Genomic DNA, 19,876 nt, shown 5'->3' with positions numbered 1-19,876 from the left:
GTGAAACTAAAGTTAAACCTGACTTCTCTCTGCTTTCGAACCTGTTGGAGGTCAGACATGTTTTCAGTTGGCTCATTGTTCCTCCTCATCTGTCAGCTGTCACCTGTCTGTCTGATGTCATTTGTCTGCTCTTACCTGTCTGTCTGTTGTCACGTGTTTGCTCTCACCTGTCTGTCTGCTCTCACCTGTCTGCTGTCACCTGTCTGTCTGCTGTCACCTGTCTGTCTAATATTGTTATTTATAAAAGGTATAGAATACCTATATTTTTCCTGTATGAAATGTTCATAATATTAATTATTGTCAATAAAAATAACACAATGTTTATATGTTATTTCTATTTTTTCTCTGCAGACTCACAAACTGCTTGTCAGGTGTGAATTCTCTAAATCCTCTGTGGCGTTTTTGAGACTCGTCAGTCGGTGTCAGGTTCTCTTTTCATGTGATCACGTGGTTTAATCCCGCAGGTGAAGCTCATCGTGTGTTCGGTGCGCTCCACAGGCAAGTCACGTGATAACTCTCCTGTCCCGTATGACTAACTGTGCTGGCTTAAATGGACCCAGTTATTTTCCACGTATCGATTAAAGACTTTATCATCAGCCTCCAGAACTGTCGATCGGATCAATAACTTTGAAGCCTGATCAGCTGGGCTCAGCTGATCAGCTCTCCACTGCGCAGACGCCGTCCGGCAGCCCGTCGTCATGGAGACGATTTGTTGTCTCTGACCCACGAGTAGCCCAAAAACACCTTAATACACCTGATCAGAGAGAGTGGGAGCACGAGGAACTAAGGCTACTTCAGGTAAGAAGTTTCACCTGTGTGACAGCTGCTGCTACCCTGGAAGCTAACGCCAAATAACAGCAGGTGTAGCTCTGTGAGGTTAGCCTGGGAGCTAGCGTTAGCCCCTGAGCTGCGTTCAAGAACCACACGTTGAGGACGCGTTAGTTCATTTAAACCAGTTCAGTCAGACTGATGTGTCATTATTTTATCTTTAATGAAGCTTATTTACGTCGGCTGTTAGCCGTTAGCTTAATTACACCGGCTGTTAGCATGTTAGCCTAAACAAGCGGCCGTTAGCATGTTATCTTGGCTGCAGCTGGCCGTTAGAGTACATGTTCTGCGCTGTTCTTCAGTTTTTCACGGTGGTTCTAAAACTGACCAGAACAAACAAACATTCAGTGAGTCTGACAGTAAAACGGAAGCGTTAGAAACAAGCTGAAAGCAGTGAAAGTGTGTTTTTATCGGGGAACAGACAGAAACATCCTGACAGCAAGAAGAACAGGGTCTGTGGTCTCTCAGGTGGTCTGACATGAACTGCACATCCACCTGTGAATGACGCAGAACGCTTCGTCATGTGCTCATCTGCTTCATAAACAACATGGTTCCAGACCAAACACTTTAATCCGGATTGCTGAAATCCAGAACACTTTATTGATCTGACTGAAAGCAGTGCCAGACCTCAGACCAGAACCCAGAGTCCGGACCGCATTGCTCCTTTCTCACAGTCCGTAAAGTGGATCCCACATATCGAGCACTTCTGGTGTTAATGTACAAATATCTGTAGGTTTATACTGAAGCACACCTGTACCTGAGTGACATCATCAAGTGATGGCGAGACCAGAGTGTGATGTCATTGACTTCTCAGCGCTGGAGAGAGAGCTGCAGGGGGCGATCGAGGGCGAGCAGAGACACAAGAGAGAGAACGAAGCCAAACTGAGAGCCGTCAGCCAGAGAGTGTCCACCTACAGCGAGTTCAGGTGAGTCCAGACCAGACACAGTGTCCACCTACAGCGAGTTCAGGTGAGTCCAGACCAGACACAGTGTCCACCTACAGCGAGTTCAGGTGAGTCCAGACCAGACACAGTGTCCACCTACAGCGAGTTCAGGTGAGTCCAGACCAGACACAGTGTCCACCTACAGCGAGTTCAGGTGAGTCCAGACCAGACAGTGTCCACCTACAGCGAGTTCAGGTGAGTCCAGACCAGACACAGTGTCCACCTACAGCGAGTTCAGGTGAGTCCAGACCAGACAGTGTCCACCTACAGCGAGTTCAGGTGAGTCCAGACCAGACACAGTGTCCACCTACAGGACATTCCAAGGGTCCTTCAAGGAGGTCCAAGATGTTTTCTGGGCTCCTGGAGTCCTTGAACACCTTCCAGGGGTCCTTGAATGAGTTCCAGGCTTTGTCTGAGATGTGTATGTGTCTCCATCAGAGACCTGGTCCTGACGTGTCACCTGAAGCCTCTGGAGAAGACAGACAAAGACAGAGCTCCACGGAAACAACCCTGGAACCCTGTTGCCCCGAGCAACAAGTGATGTGTGGTCGCCCCGAGCAACAAGTTTGAGTGTTTTTTTTATGATTGTAGTGAATCGGCTCGTCCTGTGAAAAGCATGTATCTCCAGCATGTGAGCTTCACGTGTGGCTGATTTCAGCTGGACCGGCTCTGAGTTGGTCCAGAAGTCTACAAACGTCTGTTTCGCCTCAGAGGGGACAGAATTGTCTCGGTGAGGACGGATGGTAACCTGTCAGTGTGGAGATACGTGGTTTTCACTGAACTGCTAGTGCGACTTTTAATAAAACCACATTTAATGAAGAACACACACACACACAGTGATTTGTCCTCTTTTGAAGACATCATGACTTCAGGATTTTAATCTGAATATTAACATTAATGTCCATGTCCATGTTCTCGGTCAGTCCAGATCCTTGTGTCCCCTGTCAGGTGGACAGGGGGACTCATTGTTCTGTCAAACTGTCTGAAGTCAAGAAGTTTAATTCTGTAGATTTCAGGATTTTTCTGTTGATTTTTGTCTCAAATGTCTTCACCTCCCCCGTCAGTCTGTCCAACACAGACATGAATAATAACATATTTTCATCAGTAATAATGATGAAGAAGAGAAGATGAAGCTGCCTGAGAACCAGTTTTCCTGTCTGTTGGTCGAACAGCTGCAGAGCCTCCGCGGAGCCGCAGGGGGCGCCGCCGACCCTCAGCAGCTTCAGGCCTCACTGAGCAGTTTCCTGTCAGAGGAGTCGGTCATGTTGAAATGTGTCAAGCTGTGAATACACCGCTGAGCAAGGAGACAGGAAGTCTTTCTAAAACTCTGTTTTTCAGAATAAACGTCCACATTTCACCGGACATCACAAAGAGACACAGACACACAGAAGTCTGTCAGACACGGAAATGCAGTATAATGGAGGTACAATAATACTACATGTCTGTAGGACTAAAGTAGTTTTCCTTCTGTGTGTTTCATACACGCACAGCCTCTTTGACTGTTGAGTGTTTCCTCTTATGACGTCATCATCTTAAAACCTCTGCAGGTCCGTTTTAATGACGCCGACAGAAAGTTTCAACCTTCAGTCACAAACCAAACTGACTCTGACTCTGCATGAGGATGTGAAACCGGAAGTGGTTTGAGCCGCGCAGGTTCACTCACAGAGGAGGAAACAGGATGGAGGTCTCACTCTGAACTTTTTTATGGAGACTCACGGTCCCGACAGCCTGTTCGGTCCTTGAGAGGTCCTGGGTCCATCAGGAGGCTTCAGGGATCATTCAAGAACTTTGTTAGACGGTTCCAGAGACACATGAAAGGTATCCTTGAAATGTCCTCGGGGTCCCTTTGTCCTCTAGGAGGACCCAAGGATCCATTTCAGTGACCTCTATGATGTCTATCTAATATCTAGGGTGCTTGGAAAGATTCCAGTTTCCTTTAACAGTTTCCTCAAAACATTCCAGGAGTTCCTAAAAAGTTCCCAGGATACAGGCTCAAGGGGACGTGAAAACAGTTTTTCAGGTTTCAGTCCTTCAGAGCAGTGAGTCTCACGGGGGACTGGAGGAGTGAGTCCTCTCGAGGCGCAGAGAGGATCTTTGTCTGCAGGTCGCTGCAGTCGTGAACCTGCAGTTGGTGTTTGAAGGGAATCAAACCGACGGCTGAGACAGACAGGCGGAGGACAGACGGACAGACACCATCAGCGTTGTCATTTGATCAAACTTCTTCGTGGGTTTTGTCTTGTTTGCGGCTTCAGGTGAGTCCTTGAAGTTTCCTCAGATTGATTCAGCTCCGCTCTCATCACCTGGTCGGTAATTAATGAATTCAAACGCGTCACGTTTGAGAAACTTCACTCAGTGATGATGAAGAGTGTGACTTCCTCATTCAAACTGTTTCCCTTTGTTTACTTATCAGAAGTACTTCATTAGTGGTACAAGTACTCACATCATTTACTTCCGTAAAAGTACTGATACCACACTATAAAACTCATCAGTTAAATCCTGAAAGCATCGTTTTCTTTCTGTAAAAGTACAGTATTATCAGCAAAATGTACTATAAGTATCAAATACAAAGTACTTATACGTACATATGTACGTATAAAGTAGTATTAAACAGACGTGCAGTGAATACATGCACTTCATTACTTAGAACTGAACTACCAAAGATGACAGATGATGAAAAAAGTGAAAGTATCTCTCTGCAGATCGAATTCACATTAAACCAAGAAAATCAGTGATGAAGGAGCAGAACTTCAAAGAGGAGGTGATGAAGATTATGGAGGAAGCACCGGGCGCCAGAAAAGCTCTGCTGGAAAACTACGACAACCTGCTGAACGTGGCCGATTACTGCTACAGCAGCTACATACAGGTCCTCCAGTCAGGAGTACTATCATCCAATGTGCAGCATCAGAACGTGGCGAATCTCTAATTTCCACTGTGCAGTATTGGTATTTCCTCTGTGCCATGGTGTAAACTTGAAAACACTATATGTTGTTACCACTCCCATATTTTACATTTCTCCACACCAGGTTGCTAGTTTCTGTATTTCCCCTTGTTTAAATTGTTCATATTTTTTCTACATTCCTTGTTTATAGTGTTTATATTGCTGTTTGCTATTTAATGTCTTTTTACTGATGCCGTCTATTTTTTGCTTTCCACTTTGCTGCTGTAATACTGGAAATTTCCCCACTGTGGGACTAATAAAGGAATATCTTATCTTATGTTTGTGTTTATGCTAAGATAAGCTAACGGCGCTGTCTCCGTGTGTCAGTCAGGTGATGGCAGTACGAAGGCGCTGGAGGAAACTAAGAACTTCACCACCCAATCACTGGCCAGCGTCGCCTACCAGATCAGCACTCTGGCCAGTAGCGTGCTGAGTCTGCTCGACGCTCAAACCAGTCAGCTCCGTCACATGGAGTCTTCCATCAACCTCATTGGTCAGGTGAGCCATGCCCCCCAACGCTGCTGACTGCTAATTGAAAAGTGAGATTATCCATCCATCCATCCATTTCCACCCGCTTATCCGGGGCCGGGTCGCGGGGGCAGCAGTCTAAGCAGGGACGCCCAAACTTCCCTCTCCCCGGACACTTCCTCCAGCTCCTCCGGGGGGACCCCGAGGCGTTCCCAGGCCAGCCGAGCGACATAGTCGCTCCAGCGTGTCCTGGGTCTTCCCCGGGGCCTCCTCCCGGTGGGGCATGCCTGGAACACCTCCCTAGGGAGGCGTCCAGGGGGCATCCGGTAAAGATGCCCGAGCCACCTCAGCTGACTCCTCTCGATGTGGAGGAGCAGCGACTCTACTCTGAGGTCCTCCCGGGTGACAGAGCTCCTCACCCTATCTCTAAGGGAGTGCCCCGCCACCCTGCAGAGGAAACTCATTTCAGCCGCTTGTATCCGGGACCTCGTTCTTTCGGTCATGACCCAAAGTTCATGACCATAGGTGAGGGTAGGAACGTAGATTGACCGGTAAATCGAGAGCTTCGCCTTTCGGCTCAGCTCCTTCTTCACCACGACGGACCGATACAGCGACCGCATTACTGCTGCCGCTGCACCGATCCGCCTGTCAATCTCACGCTCCATTCTTCCCTCACTCGTGAACAAGATCCCAAGATACTTAAACTCCTCCACTTGAGGCAGGAACTCTCCCCCAACCCGGAGGGAGCAAGCCACCTTTTTCCGGTCGAGAACCATGGCCTCGGACTTGGAGGTGCTGATTAGAACTGATCAATCAATCAATCAATCAATCGGTCATCATTTCAGTGTGTTTACGTAATGTCTTCTGTGTCTGGATGATGTCACGGTGATGTCACCAGATGGCAGTTGTCTAACATACAATCTGTATTGCAAAGATGAGGCTCTTCTGAAAGACACAATCCAGGTGCATTCTGGGAAATGTATGGAAGTCTTGTTATCTGTGGAACCTTTAGATCAGGGCTGGAGAACCTCCGGCTTCCGTGCGAGAGCGTGTGATGCGGCCTGCAAGGCAACAAACAGTTACTTGTCTTCAGCAAAGAGCGTCTCGCTGTCCAAGACGAAAGACGACGATGGACAGACGATCATTTCTGCTGTTGAAGTAAAACAGAAACGAGACAAGCTCTCAGTGATGAAGATGAAGGTCAAACTGAAGAGTCTTCACAGGACAAACAGCTGAAGTGGACGAGCTGCAGGACAGATGATGAAGCAGCTCTCACAGACCTCATCCTGACAGACAGTGTTCTGCAGCAGGTTTGTGCTAAGCTAACAGCTAAGAAGCTGAGACCTCCTTCAGAAGGAGAACTAGTGAAGGAGAGCCTTGTCGCTGCTGTGGAGCTGAGAGCAGCAGACAGAGTCCTGAGTCTGGTCCTGAAGGACGTTCTAAACACTGAAACGGTTCTGGATTAGAAAGAGGTTCCGTTCAGATGCTGAAATGATGCTGGTGGCACGGTGGCACGGTGGCAACACTGTCGCCTCACAGCAAGAAGGTCCCGGGTTCGATTCTCGCTGCGGGCACCAGGTGTGTCCTCCCCGGGCGCCGGTCTGGCTGCCCACCGCTCCTGGTCTGCCGCGGAGGAGGGACGACCAGGATGGGTTAAAGGCGGAAGTCAAATTTCACCTCGTGTGCAGTGTTCGCATGTGTGTGACAAATAAAGGGGAATGTCTCCCCCCGATTCTTCTTCTTCTGAAAGAAGAAGTTTGGGATCCACAGTCTGAGAACCTGATCCTGATCTGTGTGCCCCCCCGTGTGTGCCGAGAATACAGATCCAGGTCATCAGTGTGTGTGTGTGTGTGTGTGTTAATAGCCTCCTCTCCATCAGGGACTGGCTGAATGAATGAGTGAATGAATGGATGGGTGAATGGATGAATGGAGCCTCTGTTCTCTGCTTTGTGCCCACATTAACAAACAGATTTACCGTGTTTACGTCGGACATTCCTCAGCGTTCATTGGCTCCTTCGTTTGTTTCGCTTCAGTGTTTGCTCGTAGCTTCAAACACACTGAGTGTTTGTTCTCATTTCCTGTGTTTTCTTGTGATGTTTGATTCCTTTAATCCCACATTTATTTCCTCCTGCGTTAACATGAAATAACGTAATAACAAAAGAGTCTCTTCTGCTGATCTTTCACTCATTTTTGTGAATCATCGAATAGTATTTTAATCTTAAGATGCCACAAAGAATGAAAAACATCAGTTTCTCAGAGTCCAAGGCGACAGATTCAGTTGACTGTGATAGAAAAGAGAGACTCTGTGATGAAGAAGCTCCTCCTCTTCAGAGATGCTGAACTGGCGTCAGGTTCATTGATGGTCTGTCTTTTGCAGTCAGCGTTGTGTGATCTGTGACATTTGTTGAAGGTGTTTTACAGGATCCAGTTCTGGTGGATTCCTCTGCGTTGACGTGTTCATGTGGCGTTTCACCTTGTCCTCCTCAGACGGTCGAGATGCACAAAGAGAAAGTTTCTCGGAGAGAAATCGGCGTCTTCACAGCGGTCAGACGAGTCCCACGCGGCCACAAGATTGTGCCACCTCCTCAACCTCCTGCCGGCACGCAGCCCCGCCCACCGTATAGCCGCCGGCCAATCAACTACCAGCAGCTGGACAGTCTGGGCCACGGCATGAAGGTAACTCACACACACAGACACATTGTTCAACGTGAGTATCACGCGTCTCTTCAACGAGCCCATCAATGCAAAACTCCCATCGGAAAACGACCAATTAAAACATTTTACACTACCTGTCAAGACACTGGATTCTCTTTTTTACATTTTGGGTTCATTCAATTCAGTTTTCTCTTTAAACTCATTAAGTTATTGCAGAAAACGTGGCTGTAGAGGTCTGTGTTGAGCCTCTGAATCTGTTGGTGTGAATCAGTAGTTTGAATCCAGAGAAGACAAACAGACCAGCTCTCATAGACGACAAAAAGAAGAAGCCAAAAACCAGAAAGCAGCAGTTTTGTTGTAAATGGAGTGTGTGCTGTTGAAGGGATGCAAACAGGAAATGTTGGTGGGTGCAGGGAACCACAAAAACAGAAGTGACGCTGCAGTAAAAGTTCCTCATTGAAACTTTGAGCTGAGTTTCTGACAGAGTTATGGTGTGAATTCTACTCTGCAGTCAGACCTGCAGCCCTGCTACTGCAAACTGTACCACTGTACACCGTAGACTACTGCAAACTGTACCACTGTACACCGTAGACTACTGCAAACTGTACCACTGTACACCGTAGACTACTGCAAACTGTACCACTGTACACCATAGACTACTGCAAACTGTACCACTGATTTCTTCCACTGTTCAGTTCATCACTTTGGACTCTCTTAACCGACACTTCAACGTCCTTTAGTGTTTGTATTTCACTTGAACTTAAATTGTGAATTCTCTTCCTTTCCACTTTATTTGAATGTTTTTGTGTTGCGTTTGTATTTATTGTTTCCCACAGAGACATTAAAGGACAAGTTCAGTTATTTTATTGTTGTAAATGACCTCATCATCAGTCAGGTGACAGGTGTGCAGGTTTCAGTCATGAGGATGAGTTAAATCCCAAAGATTTGATTGGATGGTTAAAAGTCGGCATAGTCAAAGCTGTTAGCTGCTACAAGCTACAAGCTAACGTTGGTGGAGCTAGCTTGTTGTCCTGTCTCACATCTGATTGGATACCTTCATGTTCATGATATTCTGACATGTTGGACACAGAAGAAAGAACAGAGTGATTCACCCAGGCTGCCTCCATGTGTCTTACAGATGAGGACACGAACGGAAAGAATCAATATGATGATCAAAATGATCTGAAGTTTAAGAAGTTTAAGAACATTTAGAGCAGCTGATGAACCGTGAGAGAGTGGCCTTTAATGTCTGTTCGTTCCGTTTGATTCTGCTGCTGCTCAGCTGAGAAGATCCACACACACACACACACGCACACACGCACACACACACACGCACACACACACACACACACACACACAGAGGAAGGCCGACAGGCAGCCTTTGTTGAGCGTGGGAAAATGTTTAGAGACTAATTAGAGCTGCTGAAGCCTGAGAGGCTCTATTGATGCACACACACACTCAAGTCTCTCTGCCCCCCCCCCCCAGGTCTCTGGGAAACAGGCGGACCGAACCGGAACGATCCGTAAACTTGGAGCCTCCGTCAGGTTCAGTTTGATTCTACTGTTTTTCTGTCAGTGACAACTTCCTGTTTCACATCCAGCATCTCGAACAGGAAGTCTGACTCTGTGTGTGTGTGTGTGTGTGTGTGTGTGTGTGTGTGTGTGTTTCAGGTCCACCAAACCTCCAGAGCCGGTCCAGTGCCCGGTGGCGCCCCCTGTCAGCAGGTAATGACTGACAGTGTTCATGTGTCTGTATGAGTGCGAGTGTCAGACCTTCAGTCTGGTTTCACTTCCTCTTCCTCAAAGTGCTGCTGGAGAGTTCAGACGAGGTTTTACGGTTCAGGCTTGCACACAGAACATTTTCCATTTGAGACTTTTATTGTTTCGGGTTGATTTTCACATTAAAAGCCTGTGGACAGTGTCCTCAGAACCAGCAGTCATTCAGTAGAAACAGACCAGTTCAGCAGCAGGTGAGCATCTCTTTCAGCTCAGAGCAGGTAGATGCAGGAGCAGCAGAATGAGGATAATCACCTGGGGCCTGTTGCACAAAACTAGGATAAGGGATTAAGCCGGGATATGTTGGTTATCCTGGCTCAACTTATCCATGATCTGGTTGCACAAAAGCAGGATAGTGGAAAGTGGGATATGTTATGGGATAAGTTACCGTGGAGATTTATTCTGTGGAGCTCGCCTGCTCCAGACCAGGCTAAGTTCCAGGATCTATTTAATCTCATCCCTTATCTCAGTCAGCAGTCATCACAAACGGAAACCAAAAGTTATTCCACTGCCCACTACACATTGTTATCACATTGAACTAGATCCACTGTCATCATTTACACATGAACACAAAACATAAGCATCATTCATTTCAATTTGAATTAATTTCATTAATTTCAATCATTGTAGATAAATGATGATTTTAGATGATGTTGCAATCATTAGATAGACAGTTTCCCATAGACTATATATAAAATACACATCCAATATAAATATAAATACACATCAAAGAGTAACATGATGTTCCTTTATTGAATAAGGATAAATCAAAGCATCAGATCCTTTCAAAACTGAAGTCACACAGTGACTCTACAAGATAGAAAGCACAGAATCAAAGCATATTATACAACACAAGAATAAATACACATTCAAAGGTCTGTATATAATACACCCCACATGTCTGCATGCTGAAATAAATGCAGGACAAATCCGTACACAACAAATGAACAGACAAATGAATGGATGCACTATCCTCCCTGCAAGCTTGTGTACACATGGTATACAGCACAAACATAAGAGGGCAAATCAATCTAAATTAAAAAAAAAAACAAAAAAAAAAAAACAAATTCATCTGCCAATGCAGGACATATTTAACTGAAATTCACAGCATGCATGTTAACTAAAATAATTCAACACATGTTGGTCCCTGACCAGCCGACCACTGCCGTCATCAGTGAAGATGGCAGGATTGTCCCAGTCCATGTGTGATGGCACTCTGGGGGCCCTCTCCTTCCTCAGGCAGGCCACATTGTGGAGGACAGCACAGGCCACAGTGATGTCACATGCCCTCAAAAGGCTGACCCGTAAGTCATGAAGACAATGAAAGCGTGCCTTCAGGAGGCCAAAGGTCATTTCAATCCTGGCCCTCGTCCTGGCATGGGCATGACTGTAGGCCTGCTGTGCTTCCTGGGGGTCTGTGTACGGTGTCAGGAGAAAAGGCTGGCAGGCATACCCCCTGTCCCCCAGCAAGACACCAGAGAACTCACCTGTCCATACAAAATCTCATCATCACAACCTCATAAATAGAGTGACATTCATGACACAGCTATGATGTAAAAACTGGTTAATGTGCATTCTTAAGTATGAGTCAGGGCACTTACCATTCTGCAAGATGTTCTTGTATTTAATCTTGACTTGCTGCCATGTCCGTTTTGGCCCAGTCATGTTTAATCTATATATGTATATATCTAGATATAGATACAGATATATAAATATATATAAATAGATAGATAGATACACACACACACACACTTGGTCTTTGTGCAACCGATTAAGCCTGGACGCTCATGTTTTGGATTGGTTGAACTCAGCTCAGTCACTTATCCTGGATGTTTATCGTATCGTTTGTTTATCGTATCGTTTGTTTATCGTTTCGTTAGTTTATCGTTTCGTTAGTTTATCGTATCGTTAGTTTATCGTATCGTTTGTTTATCGTATTGTTTGTTTATCGTTTCGTTAGTTTATCGTATCGTTTGTTTACCATTTCATTAGGTTATCGTATCGTTTGTTTACCGTTTCATTAGTTTATCGTTTCGTTAGTTTATCGTATCGTTTGTTTACCGTTTCGTTAGTTTATCGTTTCATTAGTTTATCGTATCGTTTGTTTATCGTATCGTTTGTTGATCATGCTGTTTGTTTATCGTGTCGTTCGTTGATCGTGTCGTTTGTTTATCGTATTGCTTGTTGATCCTGTCGTTTGTTTATCTTGTTTGTTTATCGTGTCGTTTGTTTAGAGCTTAATGTCTGATTCTGACACCGTAAAAAAACCTTTCAGTTGTCTTCGTGCTCTGAATTTGATCACCTTTATATTTATTGATTACTGTCTCTCTCAGCTCTAGTTTTGGGAAACCTGTAGCTCCGCCCACCATCCCCACCACCTGCCATTCTCCACCTGAGTGTGACATCATCACCACACTGCTGGACGACACCCCGCCTCTTCCTCCTCCAACAGCCAATGAAATGCCAGTTCTGGATGATGAGGTCACCAACACGTTGACCCCGCCCTCTCCACCTCCGCTGGGCAGAAATTTGGATTTCTCCTCGTCAGGTGCAATTGTGGCTCCCCCCCCACCCCCTCCACTCCCTCTTTCAGAGGCTCTAACCAATCAAAGTGGTCCGCCACCAGCTCCGCCCCTCAGCCTTGAGACAGGTGAGGTGTTTCAATGATGTTACCATGACGACTACATTGATTAATGTCATATGAAACAGCTCAGCAGAAATCTGTCATTGGTCAAACTGAGTGACATCACGATGACATCACATCTCTCTCTGTCTCCTCAGTGGTGGAGGAGAACAGCTTCCCCCCTCCCTCACCTCCCCCTCCCCCTCCTCCCTCTGATGATGATGGCTTCCCTCCACTGCCCAACGATGGCTCAGATCTGGCAGCCCCTCCCCCTCCACCTCCACCTCCACCCAGCCAGGAAGTAGATGGTACCTGTCTCTCTGTCTGTCTGTCTCTGTGTCCACACCTTTTCCAGTTGTCAGAACGTTTCTTGAGGCTTCTTCAGGTGAGCTCAGCTGCTTTCTGCGTGTATGTCTGTGATGCTAAGCTACAGCTAGTTGGCCACACTTACACCATTGCCTTATTGTTTTTGATTGGTCTGTCAGCTGTTGCACAAATAACAGACTCACAGTTATAAAGAATTAACTGCTGCTCACTGGTACCAATGTCCTTCAAGAGACAGAGATACAGTCTGTGAGCTAGCAAGAGTTAGCCACTAGCTACAAACAAGTTTCATAGGAAACATGTTTAATGTCAAGTCCTGAACAAGCAAAGTGTGAATTCTACGTGAAACTCGACATCACGTGGTTCAGCCACCAAATTCAGTTGAAAAAATGTACAATTAAAGTCTCTGTTTTTCTCCCCTTTTTTTCCTCTGGAGTGTATTTTTCTTCTTCTCTGGCTTTTTTGTCACAGTTTCTACTTCTTTGGTGTTTTCTTCAGTGACCCTCCTTTCCAGGAGGAGTCGACGCCGTCGCTCACCCCCCACAACTCGCTCTCTGTCCCTGAGGGTCCGCTGTGGCCCCACCTCCCGCTGTCGCTACACGCGCTCTCTCTTCCTGCCTGCTGTCCAATCACGTGAGCCAACAGAGGACACTCCAATAGAAACTCAGTACAGCTGAAAAAATAGTACAAATAATCAACACACCTGAAAGATACAATGTATCTGGTTTGCACACCTTAAAATATAAATAAATAAAGACACCTTGAGGGGGTTCCAGGAGTAACTAGTTCTAAAGGTCCTTGAGTTTCCAGGAGTCATCTGGAGGAGTCTGAGGGGTCCTTCAGGAGGCTGTAGTCAATGAGGAAGTTCTAGGGGTCCTAGAGTAGACTCTACAGGTCCTCCAGGAGGTTATGGGTTCCGTCAGGAATTAAAAGTTGAAGAAATTGGAAAGTACGTTATGGGGGTCTTGAATGGGTTCCAGAAATGCCTGAGTAAGTTCTGTGAGACACTAAAGGAGTCCAGTGAGGAAGTTCTGTGGGTCCTTAAAGAGGTCACAGTAGCCCGTGAAGTTGTTCTGGGTGTTCTTGAGGAAGTTCTAGGGGTCCTTGAAGATGTTCCATAAGTCCCTTGGCAGGTTCTCAGGGTCCTTGATTAAGTTCCTGAGGTCCTTCAAGAGCTTGAAGAAAGTGCTTGAGGACGTTTTAGGCGTCACTACGAGATTGTAGATGTCTTTGAGGAGGTTTTATAGTTTCCGGAGGTTCCAGGAAGGTTCCATGAGCACCAGGCCTCTTGTTATGAGAAGATCACTCCTGTCTTTGATAAACACCACCCTCGAGCATCACTCTGCTGCTGGTACAGTTGATACTGACTCAGATTCTGTCTGCCTGTCTGTCAGTGATGATCCCACCTCCTCCCTCTTACCCCCCCCCCCACGCTCCTGCCCACCCCTCTTCCTCTTCCTCTTCCTCGCCCTCGCCTCGGCTCTGCTTACCTGCTCGCCTTGAACACCTCGGTAAGAAAACACACAAATACTGCCGTTAGTCTGTAGTTAGTGTTCTGTTACTAGAAGAGCCAGTACTGGTCGTAGATGTAGTATTCTTAACAGTAGTATAAATTTATGGTTCTGCAAAGCAACCATCTCATACTATTACAGTAGTACACTAAAGCAGTAGTGCTACACATTGGAATATACACACAACTCTTGAACATCAGCTCCTATCAGCTCTGCTGCCTTCTGTCAAAGCTCTGCCTCATCAAACCTGATTGGCCAATCACAGCTGTCACTCTCACAACCTGTGCGCTCTTCCCTTAGATCTGGAGATCCCAGCTCCACCCCCTACTTTCCTATTGGACATTGAGGGTGGTTTTGATGACATTGTGCCACCCCTCCCTCCACCAGTGGACTATGACACCAATGCCCCCCCACAATACCTGGAGAAAGGTACTGTTAGTATTACCGAGTACTATTACTGCTGACAGAAACTGATGTGTACATTGTATTATAAACATTGTAAACATTGATTGAAATCAGTTAAAGAGATATGTGTTGTAGACATTACAGATGTAGATATCACAGTATTCAAATGAAAGATATGCTTATAGATCTAGATATTAGAGATGAAGAATCACATGTTACAGTATAGACACAGACATTAGAGACACAGATATCACTGATATAGATACACATCTCAGATATCCTTGCAGATAGAACTGTTGGGACCTCACCACCTGGGTCCGTACCCAGAGAGCCACATGTTAAAACGAAAGCTTGAACAATGAAGCGGCGCCACTCTATCCACGGCTGGACAGTGTACAGGAACACCTGTGCCAAGTCCTCAAGTCCCAATGGGACACACCACTGAAAGTGGTTGAGAACAACAGAACTAAAATCCTGTTAGACTTCAAGGTCCAGACTGACCAGCAGCTGCTGGATCACCAACCAGACATCGTGGTAGTTAACAAAGAACAGAAGAGGGCAGTGGAGATAGATGTGACCGTTCCAGCTGACAGTAACATCAGAAAGACGTGGAAGTCCAACGGGGTCCCATTCTGGGCTGTGACTCCCAAACTGGGAAAGCGGCTCCTGCAGGTTCTAGCAGGTCTCTGTCTAGAAGAGTGCAGTCCTAGAACTATACAGAACCCTAAAACTCCCCCTGACCTCTGGTAGAGGACCTGAGCTTGAGGAAGAGACACATATATGATCTATGAAGAATACAGTGGTCTGAACCACAAACAGCTCCTAAAATTCACCACTGTGACGATGAGCAGTGCAGAGCTCCTCCTGGGGGCTGGCTTCAGTACTGCAGGCTGTGTGTGTGTGTGTGTGTGTGTGCGCGCGTGTGTGTGTGTGTGTGTGTGCGTGTTTGCACGTGTGTGCACTGACTTCAGTTCTCCCTTGTGTCCAGTGGTGGCGCTGTACAACTATGAGGCCTCGAAACCTGACGACCTGTCGCTCACCGAAGGCGACATCGTCTACCTGACGTGTCGCCATGACGATGGCTGGTGCGAGGGGGTACTCGACAACAACAGAGGCTTCTTCCCCGAAAACTACGTCCAATCCTGTGACTAGACCGAAGCCCCGCCCCATCTCTGAGGCTCGTGGTGTGTTCGTGGTCGTTCAGTGTTGCTATGGAGATGTTAGTCAGTTGTTGAGCCTCTCTGCTGCCCCACAGAGGTCAAAGACAGTAACTGCACGTTAAAGTGAGCTCCAACCTCAGCGAGACTTTTCACTGTGTCATTGATGTCTGAGGTAACGAAATAACAAACGGAGCTCAAAACGTTCAGTGATTCAGTGAATGAAAAGAAGCTGCGATCAATATTTCTATAAGTGATTTAAAAAAATACTAATATAATCCAACATTTCCAAAGAGAACGATGGAATGATGAAATGGATCTGATGAATGTGTTGAAATCAAGTGGTTTTAAAAATTTGAAATGCCTTTTTATTATTTTCTGATCCCTACAGACAAAACAATGAATTGATTATTTGAAAAAATAATCAGCAGATCATTTGATAAATCAAGTCATAGTTAGTTGCAGCCCTGAATCTCAGTTCACTGTAAATGAGTTTAATATATGAATGCAGATATAAATCAGGCCGCCAGCTGATGAGTCTCTTCATGAACTGATTTGTTGTTTTGTTGATAAAATGTCAGAAAATAATACAAATTTTGATGTTTTCAAATGAAAGGGCTTCTTTAATGATGAGGATGCAGACTGAACACCGACAAGTCGAAAATGTCAGTTACTCTGTCTGTCAGTTATTGTGTGTCAGTTACTCTGTCTATCAGTTACTCTATCTGTCAGTTACTCTGTGTCAGTTACTCTGTCAGTTACTGTGTCAGTTACTGTCAGTCACTCTGTGTGTCATTTACTCTGTCTGTCAGTCACTCTGTGTGTCAGTTACTCTGTGTCAGTTACTCTGTCAGTTACTCTGTCAGTTACTATGTGTCAGTTACTCTGTGTGTCAGTTACTCTGTCAGTCACTCTGTGTGTCAGTTACTCTGTCAGTCACTCTATCTGTCAGTTACTCTGTGTCAGTTACTCTGTCAGTTACTGTGTGTCAGTTACTCTGTCAGTCACTCTGTGTGTCAGTTACTCTGTCTGTCAGTCACTCTGTGTGTCAGTTACTCTGTGTCAGTTACTCTGTCAGTTACTGTGTGTCAGTTACTCTGTGTGTCAGTTACTCTGTCAGTTACTGTGTGTCAGTTACTCTGTGTGTCAGTTACTCTGTCAGTCACTCTGTGTGTCAGTTACTCTGTGTCAGTTACTCTGTGTGTCAGTTACTCTGTCAGTTACTCTGTGTGTCAGTTACTCTGTGTGTCAGTTACTCTGTCAGTCACTCTGTGTGTCAGTTACTCTGTCTGTCAGTCACTCTGTGTGTCAGTTACTGTGTGTCAGTTACTCTGTCTGTCAGTTACTCTGTGTGTCAGTTACTCTGTGTGTCAGTTACTCTGTCAGTCACTCTGTCTGTCAGTCACTCTGTGTGTCAGTTACTCTGTCAGTCACTCTGTGTGTCAGTTACTCTGTCTGTCAGTCACTCTGTGTGTCAGTTACTCTGTGTCAGTTACTCTGTCAGTTACTCTGTCAGTTACTCTGTGTCAGTTACTCTGTCAGTTACTGTGTTTTAGTTACTCTGTGTGTCAGTTACTCTGTCAGTCACTCTGTCTGTCAGTTACTCTGTGTCAGTTACTCTGTCAGTTACTGTGTCAGTTACTCTGTGTGTCAGTTACTCTGTCTGTCAGTCACTCTGTGTGTCAGTTACTCTGTCAGTCACTCTGTGTGTCAGTTACTCTGTGTGTCAGTTACTCGGTCAGTCACTGTGTGTCAGTTACTCTGTCAGTCACTCTGTGTGTCAGTTACTCTGTGTGTCAGTTACTCTGTCTGTCTGTCTGTCAGTCACTCTGTGTGTCAGTTACTCTGTCAGTCACTCTGTGTGTCAGTTACTCTGTCTGTCAGTCACTCTGTGTGTCAGTTACTCTGTCAGTTACTCTGTCAGTTACTGTGTGTCAGTTACTCTGTCAGTCACTCTGTGTGTCAGTTACTCTGTCTGTCAGTCACTCTGTGTGTCAGTTACTCTGTGTGTCAGTTACTCTGTCAGTCACTCTGTTTGTCAGTTACTCTGTCTGTCAGTCACTCTGTGTGTCAGTTACTCTGTGTCAGTTACTCTGTCAGTTACTCTGTCGGTTACTGTGTGTCAGTTACTCTGTCAGTCACTCTGTGTGTCAGTTACTCTGTGTCAGTTACTCTGTCAGTTACTCTGTCAGTTACTGTGTGTCAGTTACTCTGTCAGTCACTCTGTGTGTCAGTTACTCTGTCAGTCACTCTGTTTGTCAGTTACTCTGTCTGTCAGTCACTCTGTGTGTCAGTTACTCTGTCAGTTACTCTGTCAGTTACTGTGTGTCAGTTACTCTGTCAGTCACTCTGTGTGTCAGTTACTCTGTGTCAGTTACTCTGTCAGTTACTGTGTGTCAGTTACTCTGTCAGTCACTCTGCGTATCAGTTACTCTGTGTCAGTTACTCTGTCAGTTACTGTGTGTCAGTTACTCTGTCAGTTACTGTGTGTCAGTTACTCTGTCAGTCACTCTGTTTGTCAGTTACTCTGTCTGTCAGTCACTCTGTGTGTCAGTTACTGTGTGTCAGTTACTCTGTGAGTTTTTGCTTTTGTTTTTCTTCTTTGAAATTTAACAAACTGATTTTTTAGGTCTGTAAATATTAAATTTAGAGTTTTTGTTTTATTTAAAGAAAGTTCAGATGCTTCCTTTGATTGACAGAACAAACCTGAATAAAACTTCAAATATATATTCAAATACTTCAAATATATATTCAACCCACAGCTCCTCTGTACTTTTACTGCAGTGAGATACTGCATGCAGGGCTTTTGGGTGTAATGAAGTACTTGGTGGAGGTGATTGGTGGAGCTGTGTGATGTCACTGACTGCCTGTCAGGCTGAACTGAGGGTCTGGTGCCCCCTGCAGGCCGACACTCAAACTACAGACGGATGCTTCAAACTGAAGTGAAGAATCAAAGGTCTTCAGTGTTTGTTTCTAATAATTCATCATTAAACATGAGCAGTGTTAACGTCACCGTGTCTTCAGATGATCAATGAATGAACGAATGAATGAATGAAGGTTTCTGCTGCTTTGCTCGTTGTATGTGTTGAGTCTGTTCTCAGCTGGACGCCTCAGGTCCAACTTGAACCTGTCAGTAAATCACTGTTATCTTCACATTAAATACAAATTAAATATGGCGCTCGTGTCATTGATCATAGAGCAAAGTTCCTGAGGCAGCATTAGCAGACGAGCTAACGAGGAGAGAAACGTTAGCATTCCTACACGTGAGGAATCAACAAACAAACAAACAAACAATGAATGTTAGTTTGAGTTTGACCTGATGAGGACAAATGATGGTCAGAGGAAGGAATACTGCTAGTACTGGTTGTACTGGTGGTACTGGTAGTATTGGTGGTGCTAGTGAATGTATTTGTCCATTCAGGGTAAAGCTCTTTAGCTTTGAAGCATGTGTAGTGTGAGTAACAAATAACGAGGCTGCTTGTGCTACCTTTCTAGCTGGCTAACAAGCTAGTGTTAGCATTGTTAGCTTGTTGCTTATGTATGTCTGTTGCTTGAGTGTCTGTCTCTGATGAACATTAGAACCGAAACACTGCAGATGAAGCTCTGAATTAACCTGCTAATGTTAGCTGCTGCCGCTGACACTGCTAACACCGCTAACACTGCTAACACCACTAACACCGCTAACACCACTAACACTGCTAACACTGCTAACACCACTAACACCACTAACACCGCTAACACCACTAACACTACTAACACCACTAACACCGCTAACACCACTAACACCACTAACACCGCTAACACCGCTAACACCGCTAACACCACTAACACCACTAACACTGCTAACACTGCTAACACCACTAACACCACTAACACCGCTAACACCGCTAACACTACTAACACTACTAACACCACTAACACCGCTAACACCACTAACACCACTAACACCGCTAACACTGCTAACACCGCTAACACCGCTAACACCACTAACACTGCTAACACTGCCTTTGCTGAAGTGAAATAGATTTGATGGAGCAGATTTATTGATTCTACATTTCAAAGTGACAGAAAAAAATTCCAGGTTTTCAGAAGTTTCAGTTTTATGGATTTTTAACCGCTGTTTTAGTGACATTGACGACTTTATTCTCACGTCAAGTCAGAAACTGTGTTTTCTCCATTATTACTGGTCCATGTGGTGAATAGAGATCTCATGTCTCATGAGAAATGTCCTGTTAATATACAGCAAA

At 45.5% G+C, this 19,876-nt stretch overlaps 1 protein-coding gene across 4 annotated transcripts; it reads left to right on the top strand.

The window, feature by feature from the left end:
- The first annotated feature begins 1,771 nt into the window (after nucleotides 1-1,771).
- Nucleotides 1,772-19,854, top strand: abi3a (ABI family, member 3a). Of its 4 annotated transcripts, XM_076752440.1 has the most exons (14): nucleotides 1,773-2,051; nucleotides 2,211-3,590; nucleotides 3,735-4,024; nucleotides 4,472-4,635; nucleotides 5,038-5,208; nucleotides 7,666-7,854; nucleotides 9,320-9,378; nucleotides 9,505-9,558; nucleotides 11,943-12,259; nucleotides 12,391-12,540; nucleotides 13,055-13,189; nucleotides 13,951-14,067; nucleotides 14,368-14,496; nucleotides 15,461-19,854. In XM_076752440.1, the coding sequence occupies exons 4-14, from the start codon at nucleotides 4,504-4,506 to the stop codon at nucleotides 15,622-15,624; spliced, it is 1,617 nt and encodes a 538-aa protein (XP_076608555.1). In that variant the 5' UTR covers nucleotides 1,773-2,051; nucleotides 2,211-3,590; nucleotides 3,735-4,024; nucleotides 4,472-4,503; the 3' UTR covers nucleotides 15,625-19,854. The 4 variants fall into 4 exon arrangements, with proteins under 4 accessions (XP_076608557.1, XP_076608555.1, XP_076608554.1 ...); XM_076752439.1 differs by having other exon boundaries at nucleotides 2,211-4,024; XM_076752442.1 differs by lacking the exon at nucleotides 4,472-4,635 and having other exon boundaries at nucleotides 1,772-2,051; nucleotides 2,211-4,024.
- The last annotated feature ends 22 nt before the right edge of the window (nucleotides 19,855-19,876 follow it).

This window comes from Chaetodon auriga, chromosome 16 (assembly GCF_051107435.1).
Source record: "Chaetodon auriga isolate fChaAug3 chromosome 16, fChaAug3.hap1, whole genome shotgun sequence".
Lineage (NCBI taxonomy): Eukaryota > Metazoa > Chordata > Actinopteri > Chaetodontiformes > Chaetodontidae > Chaetodon > Chaetodon auriga.
This window is presented reverse-complemented; position numbering and strand designations above follow the sequence as displayed.